This window comes from Salmo salar, chromosome 01, assembly GCF_965601325.2.
Source record: "Salmo salar chromosome 01, fSalSal1, whole genome shotgun sequence".
NCBI lineage: Eukaryota > Metazoa > Chordata > Actinopteri > Salmoniformes > Salmonidae > Salmo > Salmo salar.
The window spans coordinates 171,161,874-171,173,885 of NC_138291.1; the positions used below are offsets into that span (position 1 = coordinate 171,161,874).

At 43.0% G+C, this 12,012-nt stretch overlaps 1 protein-coding gene across 1 annotated transcript in view; it reads left to right on the forward strand.

Annotated features, from left to right (window-relative positions):
- crata (carnitine O-acetyltransferase a) overlaps window positions 1-12,012 on the forward strand; it is a 31,886-nt gene that overhangs the window by 13,374 nt on the left and 6,500 nt on the right. The window contains exons 5-10 of the mRNA XM_014143433.3: window positions 6,721-6,886; window positions 7,243-7,417; window positions 8,097-8,275; window positions 8,617-8,717; window positions 8,996-9,115; window positions 11,156-11,278. Coding sequence (XP_013998908.1) covers window positions 6,721-6,886; window positions 7,243-7,417; window positions 8,097-8,275; window positions 8,617-8,717; window positions 8,996-9,115; window positions 11,156-11,278 — 864 coding nt within the window. The remainder of the gene's footprint in view (window positions 1-6,720; window positions 6,887-7,242; window positions 7,418-8,096; window positions 8,276-8,616; window positions 8,718-8,995; window positions 9,116-11,155; window positions 11,279-12,012) is intronic.

Consider the following 12,012-nt stretch of genomic DNA (forward strand, 5'->3'; position numbering starts at 1 on the left):
AAAAGTTTGGACACACCTATTCATTCCAGGGTTTTTCTTTATTTTTACTATTATTCTAAGACATCAAAACTATGAAATAACATATGGAATCATGTAGTAACCAAAAAAGTGTTAAACAAGTCAAAATCTATTTTATATTTGAGATTCTTCAAAGTAGCCACCCTTTTCCTTGATGACAGCTTTGCACACTCTTGGCATTCTCTCAACCAGCTTCACCTGGAATGCTTTTCCAACCGTCTTGAAGGAGTTCCAACATATACTGTGCACTTGTTGGCTGCTTTTCCTTCGCTCTGCAGTCCAACTCATCCCAAACCATCTCAATTGGGTTGAGGTTGGGTGATTGTGGAGGTCAGCACTCCATCACTCTCCTTCTTTGTCAAATAGCCCTTACACAGCCTGGAGGTGTGTTGTCATTGTCCTGTTGAAAAACAAATGATAGTCCCACTAAGCGCCAACCATGCTTCACAGTGGGAACCACACATGCAGAGATCATCCATTCACCTACTCTGCGTCTCACAAAGACACGGCATTGGAACCAAAAATTTCAAATTTGGACTCACCATACCAAAATACAGATTTCCAACGGTCTAATGTCTATTGCTTGTGTTTCTTAGCCCGAGCAAGTCTCTTATTGGTGTCCTTTAGTATTGGTTTCTTTGCAGCAATTCGACCATGAAGGCCTGATTCATGCCGTGTCCCCTGAACAGTTGATATTGAGATGTGTCTGTTACTTGAACTCTGTGAAGCATTTATTTGGGCTGCAATTTCTGAGGCTGGTAACTCCAATCAACTTATCCTCTGCAGCAGAGGTAACTCTGGGTCTTCCTTTCCTGTGGTGGTCCTCATGAGAGCTCGTTTCATCATAGCGCTTGATGGTTTTTGCGACTGCACTTGAAGAAACTTTCAAAGTTCTTGACATTTTCCGGATTGACTGACCTTCATGTCTTAAAGTCATGATGGACTGTCATTTATCTTTGCTTAATTGAGCTGTTCTAATATGGACTTGGTCTTTTACGAAATAGGGCTATCTTCTGTATACCACCCCTACCTTGTCACATCACAAGTGATTGGCTCGAACGCATTAAGCAAAGAAATTACACAAATTAACTTTTAACAAGGCACACTTGTTAATTGAAGTGCATTCCAGGTGACTACCTCATGAAGCTGGTTGAGAGAATGCCAAGAGTGTGCAAAGCTGTCATCAAGGCAAAGGGTGGCTACTTTGAAGAATATCTCAAATATAACATATATTTTGATTACTACATGATTCTATGTTATTTCATAGTTTTGATGTCTACACTGTTATTCTACAATGTATAAAATAGTAAAAAATAAAGAAAATCCCTGGAATGAGTAGATGTATCCAAACTTTTGACTGGTACTGTATGTACAGTGCCTTCGGAAAGTATTCAGAACCTTTGAAGTCTCCGCATTTTGTTACGTTAACAGTCTTATTCTAAAATGTATTTAAATGTATTTTTTCCCTGATCAATCTACACACACTAACCCATAATAACAAAGCAAAAACAGGTTTTTAGAAATGTTGATAATTTATATTAAAAAATATAACATTTACATAAGTATCCAGGCCCTGAAATGATCTTTTGTCAGCGATTTACAGTATCGTGTCATCTTGGGTATGACACTACAAGCTTGGCACACCTGTATTTGGGGACTCACATTCTTCTCTGCAGATCCTCTCAAGCTCTGTCGGGTTGGATGGGGAGCGTCGCTGCACAGCTGTTTTCAGGTCTCTCCAGAGATGTTCGACTGGGTGTAAGTCCGGGCTCTGGCAAGGCCACTCAAGCACATTCAGAGACTTGTCCCGAAGCCACTCCTGCATTGTCTTGGCTGTGTGCTTAGGGTCGTTCCTGTTGGAAGGTGAACCTTCGCCCCAGTCTGAGGTCCTGAGCGCTCTGGAGCAGGTTTTTAATCAAGGATCTATCTGTACTTTGCTCCATTCATCTTTCCCTTGATCCTGACTAATCTCCCAGTCCCTGCCGCTGAACAACATCTCCACAGCATGATGCTGCCACCACCATGCTTCACCGTAGGGATGGTGCCAGGTTTCCTCTAGATGTGACGTTTGGCATTCAGGCCAAAGAGTTATATCTTGGTTTCATCAGATCAGAGTCTTGTTTCCCATGGTCTGAGAGTCTTTGGGTGCCTTTTGGCAAACTCCAAGGGGGCTGTTGTGCCTTTTACTGAGGAGTGGCTTCTGTCTGGCCACTCGAGCATAAAGGCCTGATTGGTGCTGCAGAGATGGTTGTCCTTCTGGAAAGTTCTCCCATCTCCACAGAGGAACTCTAGAGCTCTGTCAGTGGTCATCGGGTTCTTGGTCACCTCCCGACCTAGGCCCTTCTCCCCTGATTGCTCAGTTTGGCCTGGCGGCCAGCTCTAGGAAGAGTCTTGGTGGTTCCAAACTTCCTCCATTTTAATAATGATGGAGGGCACTGTGTTCTTGGGGACCTTCAATGTTACAGAAATGTTTTGGTACCCTTTCTCAGATCTGTGCCTCGACACAATCCTATCATTGAGCTCTACGGACAATTCTTTAGACCTCATGGCTTGGTTTTTGCTGTGACATGCACTGTCAACTGTGGGACTTTTTCTAGACAGTTGTGTGTGTGCCCTTCCAAATAATTTCCAATCAATTGATTTTACCACAGGTGGACTCCAAGTTGTAGAAACATCTCAAGGATGATCATTGGAACCAGGATGCACCTGAGCTGAATTTCGAGTCTCATAGCAAAGGGTCTGAATACTTATGTTAATAAGGTATTTCTGTTTTCTATATTTAATACATTTGGTAAAATTTAAAAAAAAAAAACTTTTCGCTTTGTCATTATGGAGTATTGTGTGTAGATTGCTGAGGATTACAGCCTGTAACGCCTGTAACGTAACACTTTGAAAAACTAAAGGGGTCTGAATACTTTCCGAAGGCACGGTATGTAAGGTATGACAGCAATCCAAGCTTTGGTTTTATTTAGCTGGTCACTGTTTCAAATGCTAACTTAACATTTGTGGCTCAATTAAGTTACTTTTATGATTTGGACATGGATCACAAAAATGGCAAAAAATAAATACCATTAACTTGCATTGAATTTGTGTCACAAATGCTAAGGAGATAGTGTTTGAAAGTTAGCATTGAGAATACAAAACATTATGAACACCTGCTCTTCCCATGACAGACTGACCAGGTGAAAGCTGTGATCCCTTATTGATGTCACTTGTTAAATCCACTTCAATCAGTATAGATGAAGGGGAGGAGACAAGTTAGAGATTTTTTTTTTAAGCCTTGAGACAATGGAGACATGGATTGTGTATGCGTGCCATTCAGAGGGTGAATGAGCAAGACAAAAGATTTAACTACCTCTGAACGGGGTATAGTAGTAGGTGCCAGGCTCACCGGTTTGTGTCAAGAACTGCAATGCTGCTGGGTTTTTCACACTCAGTTTCCTGCGTGAATAAATTATGGTCCACCACCCAAAGGACATCCAGCCAACTTGACATAACTCTGGGAAGCATTTGAGTCAACATGGGCCTGCATCCCTGTGGAACGCTTTTGACCCCTTGTAGAGTCCATGCCCCAACAAATTCAGGCTGTTCTGGGTGCAACTCGAAATTAGGATAGTGTTCTTAATGTTTTGAACTAGAGGTCGACCGATTAATCGGAATGGCCGATTTTTAATTAGGGTCGATTTCAAGTTGGGTCGATTTCAAGTTTTCATAACAATCGGTAATTGCCATTTTTGGACACCGATTATGGCCGATTACATTGCACTCCACGAGGAGACTGCGTGGCAGGCTGACTACCTGTTACGCATGTGCAGCAAGGAGCCAAGGTAAGTTGCTAGCTAGCATTAAACTTATCTTATAAAAACAATCAGTCTTAACATAATCACCAGTTAACTACACATGGTTGATGATATTACTAGTTTATCTAGCTTGTCCTGCGTTGCAGATAATCGATGCGGTGCCTGTTAATTTATCATCGAATCACAGCCTACTTCGACAAACGGGTGATGATTTAACAAGCGCATTTGCGAAAAAAGCACTGTCGTTGCACCAATGTACCTAACCATAAACATCAATGCCTTTCTTAAAATCAATACATATACATATATATATATATATACATATATACATATACTGCTCAAAAAAATAAAGGGAACACTAAAATAACACATCCTAGATCTGAATGAATGACAATCTTATTAAATACTTTTTTCTTTACATAGTTGAATGTGCTGACAACAAAATCACACAAAAATAATCAATGGAAATCCAATTTATCAACCCATGGAGGTCTGGATTTGGAGTCCCACTCAAAATTAAAGTGGAAAACCACACTACAGGCTGATCCAACTTTGATGTAATGTCCTTAAAACAAGTCAAAATGAGGCTCAGTAGTGTGTGTGGCCTCCACGTGCCTGTATGACCTCCCTACAACGCCTGGGCATGCTCCTGATGAGGTGGCGGATGGTCTCCTGAGGGATCTCCTCCCAGACCTGGACTAAAGCATCCGCCAACTCCTGGACAGTCTGTAGTGCAACGTGGCGTTGGTGGATGGAGCGAGACATGATGTCCCAGATGTGCTCAATTGGATTCAGGTCTGGGGAACGGGCGGGCCAGTCCATAACATCAATGCCTTCCTCTTGCAGGAACTGCTGACACACTCCAGCCACATGAGGTCTAGCATTGTCTTGCATTAGGAGGAACCCAGGGCCAACCGCACCAGCATATGGTCTCACAAGGGGTCTGAGGATCTCATCTCGGTACCTAATGGCAGTCAGGCTACCTGTGGCAAGCAAATGGAGGGCTGTGCGGCCCCCCAAAGAAATGCCACCCCACACCATGACTGACCCACCGCCAAACTGGTCATGCTGGAGGATGTTGCAGGCAGCAGAACGTTCTCCACGGCGTCTCCAGACTCTGTCACGTCTGTCACGTGCTCAGTGTGAACCTGCTTTCATCTGTGAAGAGCACAGGGCGCCAGTGGCGAATTTGCCAATCTTGGTGTTCTCTGGCAAATGCCAAACATCCTGCACGGTGTTGGGCTGTAAGCACAACCCCCACCTGTGGACGTCGGGCCCTCATACCACCCTCATGGAGTCTGTTTCTGACCGTTTGAGCAGACACATGCCCATTTGTGGCCTGCTGGAGGTCATTTTGCAGGGCTCTGGCAGTGCTCCTCCTGCTCTTCCTTGCACAAAGGCGGAGGTAGCGGTCCTGCTGCTGGGTTGTTGCCCTCCTAGGGCCTCCTCCACGTCTCCTGATGTACTGGCCTGTCTCCTGGTAGTGCCTCCATAATCTGGACACTACGCTGACAGACACAGCAAACCTTCTTGCCACAGCTCGCATTGATGTGCCATCCTGGATGAGCTGCACTACCTGAGCCACTTGTGTGGGTTGTAGACTCCGTCTCATGCTACCACTAGAGTGAAAGCACCGCCAGCATTCAAAAGTGACCAAAACATCAGCCAGGAAGCATAGGAACTGAGAAGTGGTCTGTGGTCACCACCTGCAGAACCACTCCTTTATTGGGGGTGTCTTGCTAATTGCCAATAATTTCCACCTGTTGTCTATTCCATTTGCACAACAGCATGTGACATTTCTCAATCAGTGTTGCTTCCTAAGTGGACAGTTTGATTTCACAGAAGTGTGATTGACTTGGAGTTACATTGTGGTGTTTAAGTGTTCCCTTTTATTTTTTTGAGCAGTGTATATATATATTTGTAATCATGACAATTACAACAATACTGATTGAACACTTATTTTAACTTAATATAATACATCAATAAAATCAACTTAGTCTCAAATAATGAAGAAACATGTTCAATTTGGTTTAAATAATGCAAAAACAAAGTGTTGGAGATATATCGTCCGATTAATCGGTATCAGCCTTTTTTGGTCCTCCAATAATCGGTATCGGCATTGAAAAATCTTAATCTGTCGACCTCTGTTTTGAACACACAGTGGATATTATTAAACAGTGAGGATGAATCAGATTATTTTTTATTATATCTGTATAATATATTTGTTTATACTATATTAAGTATATTTGGTTATACTATATTTATTACTATACCATATCTCTCAAGTGTGTGTGTGTGCGCACGCTGTCTGGTTGGCAGCAGACTGCTTTATCTAGCTTTACTTAGAGATCACAGTTTAATCACTGTGTTAAAGCTGCAGTATGTAACTTTTTGGGTGACCTAAGGAAAAACAATCACGTAGAAATGTGAGTTATAGACCTGTCATTCTCATTCACAGCAAGTCTAAGAAGCAGTAGATCTGTTCCATGTCCTCTATTTCTATGCTTCCTATTTTAAATCTTTTACTTTGGGTTTTGTACACCAGCTGAAAATACAATAACAAAAATATATTTCACAGCGGTTTAGATGGTACAATGATTCTCTATACCATACTTGCTTGTTTTGTCACATAAACTGAAATTAGGTGAACTATTCAAATTTTAGCAACCGGGAAATTGCGGAGCGATTCCTGCGTAGTTCATCTTTAAGTTTATTGCCACAAGTTGACATCAGTTGTCGTTACTGTTTTGGATAAGTCCTGAGTCCTATGTTATAATTATGGAATCATCACGTAAGCCTTATGACTGAATGTTCAAGAACATTTCTCCCTTAATAGTTGAAGAACTTCAATGAGTCCGTAAATGTATGTTTGACCATCCACCTCTCATTGCTCGGTCCACAGTGAGACGTTACCAGTGGAGTACCTGGGTGGGAAGCAGTTGTGTATGAACCAGTACTATCAGGTCCTGTCCTCATGTCGCATCCCCGGCCTGAAGAGGGACTCGGTGGTCAACCACGCCCATCGCTCCAGGCCTCCCACTCACATCACTGTGGTGCACAACTTCCAGGTAAACCAAGAAAGACCTATGGAACTTAGTGTAGTCCAAAAGTGTTTATTTCACACTTTGTCAATGTGTAATTACAAAGAAAATAATTCATCTACACACTCTTTAACTCTGATGCAGTTGATTGTTTAGACATCACAGCTACTGTACACCTTGCCAAATCAGGGCGGTGGTCATTATTGTACGCTACAGGGAACATGCATCTGAAAACTGAGCATTTTTTTTATTGGACAAGGCCAGGTAGTCTCACCTTGTTTCAGACCGTTTGGCTCATGACCCAGGTTGAGCATTTTCTTCTGTCTACAAGTTGATTGTGAATACATACTTTCTCTCTCTCTCTCCTGTCTCTCCTCCATCAGTTCTTTGTCCTGGACGTGTACAACAGTGATGGCACCCCGCTGACGGTAGACCAGTTGTACATGCAACTGGAGAAGGTCTGGAGCTCGTCCCTGCAGACCAACAAGGAGCCCATCGGCATCCTCACCTCTAACCAACGCAACAGCTGGGGCAAGGCCTACAACAACCTCATCAAGGGTGAGGAAACAAGTAGATGAAGTGGTGCAAAGGCAGATGTTTAGTTTTTACTCAGTTTGTCAGAACCTAATGGACAACTAAGGAAAGCTCAAACCAAATTTATTCACCCAATGGGTCAGACAGCTGAACAGACAAAGACATATTTACACAAGCACTGGTATTTAAACCTTCCTCCTATGCTGAGTCTCCTCCTTACACATCTGGACAGCCAATACACCTCTGTTGCTAGACAGGACTTTAGTGATATCTGTTCTTTCTTACTTCACCTGACCTCGGCCCAAATTCCTCAAGCCTCCCCAACTCACGGCTTTCCTGTTGACTTGTACCAGACTGTGGCCTGTTCCCCTTTCCATAGGATATATGATGTCTAACATGAACATGTTCTGCCAGAATGTAAACATTCTACATTCCCCTCTCTCCCTGAGTGACATGAATAAGGATATTGAATTTTTTCAAGTTTAGTTGTCAGAACCCATCACAGGGAAAGGGGCTGTGTCTCAATATAGTGGTTTCCTCTCTTTGAATCCATTCACTTCAACTGTGCTGATATGGAAGAACTGGGCCAGAGGTGAGAAGTGGTTTAGAACTGGAGTCAAATTAGATTAGAACTGTGTTTACAACTGGGTTTGGGTAAGTGTGAATAACAAGTAGGTTGCTGTCTGTCCTTTTCTCCACTTAGATAAGACAAACAAAGACTCTGTGCAGGCCATCCAGAAGAGCATCTTCACAGTGTGTCTGGATGCTCCCATGCCCTGCGTCTCAGACGAGCTGTACCGCAGCCGAGCCGCTGTCCAGATGCTCCACGGAGGGGGCAGTCGCTGGAACAGTGGCAACCGCTGGTTCGACAAGACTTTGCAGGTGACGCCACACACACACACACACACACACACACACACACACACACACACACACACCGATGCTCCACGGTGGGGGCAGTCGCTGGAACAGCAGCAACACACGTACACTCACTCACACAGAATACACACATACAGAATACATACACAAACACACTGTATGTATCTTCCCCTTCTTGAAGTAGAAAATAGTAAAAATAAAGAAAAACCCTGGAATGAGTAGGTGTATCCAAACTTTTGTTTGGTACTGCTTTCTTTTTTTTTAAACACTGAACTTATTCGACTGAAATCCCTGAGTCTGTGTTGTCAAGTGTTCCTGACTTTTCCCGTTTCCCTTGTTTCCAGTTTATCATTGGAGAGGACGGGTCATGTGGTCTGATGTATGAGCACGCCCCTGCTGAAGGCCCGCCTATTGTGTCCTTGATTGACCACGTTGTCGAGTACACGTAAGTACACCACTGTTGGGTCATCTCATTCATTTACATAACACGGTCTCTTCAATCACTCGCTCATCCCTGTTGTGATGGCTTTGTGTAGAGCAGCAACAAATGAGATCTGCTTCTGTCAATCTTTGGCCAACTCTACTTCAGACATGTAAAATAATTTATTGATGTCAATGGAAGATTTGTGGGAAATGTTGATCTGCGCCATCGTGTCTGCAGGTCTAATTCCCTTAACAAGTACCATGCCCTGAGGGTTTCCTGTCATGTTTATGATCTACCAGGAAGAAGTCTGAGATGGTGCGTACCCCCATGGTCCCCCTGCCAATGCCTCAGAAACTACGCTTTAACATCACGCCAGAGATCAAAAAGGACATCGAGAAGGCCAAGCAGAACATGAACATGTGAGAGTGTAGATACAGTTGAAGTCGGTAGTTTACATACACCTTAGCCAAATACATTTAAACTCAGTTTTTCACAATTCCTGACATTTAATCCTAGTAAAAATTCCCTGTCTTAGGTCAGTTAGGATCACCACTTTATTTTAAGAATGTGAAATGTCAGAATAATAGTGGAGAATGATTTATTTCAGCTTTTATTTCTTTCATCACATTCCCAGTGGGTCAGAAGTTTACATGCACTCAATTTGTATTTGGTAGCATTGCCTTTAAATTGTTTAACTTGGGTCAAATGTTTCGGGTAGCCTTCCACAAGCTTCCCACAATAAGTTGGGTGAATTTTGGCCCATTCCTCCTGACAGAGCTGGTGTAACTGACTCAGGTCTGCACACGCTTTTTCAGTTCTGCCCACACATTTTTTATAGGATTGAAGTCAGGGCTTTGTGATGGCCACTCCAATACCTTGACTTTGTTGTCCTTATGCCATTTTGCACAACTTTGGAAGTATGCTTGGTGTCTTGTCCATTTGGAAGACCCATTTGCGACCAAGCTTTAACTTCCTGACTGATGTTGCCATCTGTTTTGTGAAACGCACCAGTCCCTCCTGCAGCAAAGCACCCCCACAACATGATGCTGCTACCCCCAGTGCTTCACGGTTGGGATGGTGTTCTTTGGCTTGCAAGCCTCCCCCTTTTTCCTTCAAACATAAAGATGGTCATTATGGCCAAACAGTTCTATTTTTGTTTCATCAGACCAGAGGACATTTCTACAAAAAGTACGATCTTTGTCCCCATGCAAACCGTAGTCTGGCTTTTTTTATGGCGGTTTTGGAGCAGTGACCTCTTTCTTGCTGAGCGGCCTTTCAGGTTATGTCGATTTAGGACTCGTTTTACTGTGGATATAGATACTTTTGTACCTGTTTCCTCCAGCATCTTCACAAGGTCCTTTGCTGTTGTTCTGGGATTGAGTTGCACTTTTCGCACCAAAGTACGTTCATCTCTAGGAGACAGAACGCGTTTCCTTCCTGTGCGGTATGGCGGCTGTGTCGTCCCATGGTGTTTATACTTACGTACTATTGGTTGTACAGATGAACGTGGTACTTTCAGGCATTTTGGAAATTGCTCCCAAGGATGAACCAGACTTGTGGAGGTCTAAAAAAAAAAAATCTGAGGTCTCTGATTTCTTTAGATTTTCCCATGATGTCAAGCAAAGAGGCACTGAGTTTGAAGGCAGGCCTTGAAATGCATCCACAGGTACACCTCCATTTGACTCAAATGATGTCAATTAGCCAATCAGAAGCTTCTAAAGCCATGACATTTTCTGGAATTTTCCATGCTGTTTAAAGGCACAGTCAACTTAGTGTATGTAAACTTCTGACCCACTGGAATTGTGATACAGTGAATTATAAGTGAAGTAATCTGTCTGTAAACAATTGTTGGATAAATGACTTGTGTCATGCACAAAGTAGATGTCCTAACCGACTTGCCAAAACTATAGTTCGTTAACAAGACATTTGTGGAGTGGTTGAAAAACGAATAATAATGACTCAAACCTAAGTGTATGTAAACTTCCGACTTCAACTGTATATACAGTACATAGGCGTGTTCTAGTTCTATGTGTGAGAGCTAGCTACATGCTACATACCAGAGGAGGCTGGTGGGGGAGATATAGGAGGATGGGCTTACTGTAATGGCTGGAATGGAATTATGGAACGGTATCAAACATATGGAAACCGCATGTTTGACTCCGTTCCATTAATACCATTTTAGCCATTACAAGGAGCCCATCCTTCTATAGCTCCACCCACCAGCCTCCTCTGCTACATACATTCCTTGGTCCTGGAGGGCTACAGGGGTTCCCGGCTTTTGTTCCAGCCCAGCGTTAACACACCTGAATCAACTAGTCTTATTTTCCAGACCTTGGTTAAATATTATACAGGCCTATGGATATTTTTCAGAAAAACTGTTTGGATGTATTCAATTATGAATGAATATATTTGAATAGGCCTAACCTGTAATATTCTGCGTTGTGACATCTACCCCCCAGAATGGTTCATGACCTGGATGTCAAAGTCATTGTTTTCTCCCACTTTGGCAAGAACGTCCCCAAGACCCACAAGATGAGCCCCGATGCCTTCATCCAGATGGGACTACAGCTGGCCTACTACAGGTGAGGATGCGCACTATGCTAATAATGTTTCCATTCTTATTTCAGTTACACTGCAAATAGTCTCATGTAGCCACACCTCCAAAATCGCGTTGTCATGCCTCCCTTCGACGTTTAGAGAATTTTTGTCTTAGTCAAAACGGTTTGAATGGAACGCTGGCTTCCAGCAGCAAGATTTTTTATTGGATGTTACATTTCAACAACCCTCTCCCACATGCCCATTAGTGCTCACTGCTGGTGCTACTTGTTTTAGACTGGGTAGGACACATTTTGCGGCGTTGTTCAGTATGCTAGTTTAAAACAGTGCAGGAAATGGAAGAAACCCTGGTGGAAAAGCTGAATTGTGTTTTGCCAAAAGTGTGTCCTACACACACAATCGACATTGATCAACAAATGTTGTGATTTAATCAGTGATTTCCAGGCCATTCTCACACACTGTTGCACATACGACATTAATCTAGTAAGCACCTTTGATTTAAAGCAGGTTCCCACCCCTATTTAGCTATCTTTCTACCATGAACTTCCCCAGGCTTCACATTTAGCGAATCCTGGTTTTCAACGAGGATACACTGCAAAGACCTATGTCATGGCTGCATTGTTTAATAAAAAACATGAGCTGGCGCACACCCAAAAAATGTATTTTGTGTGGAGGTGCGAACGGCGAACTAACGGCGAATAAACTATAAAAATAAAGAGTCGGACACTCTATATAAACTCCCAGTAATTTACTGGGTAAA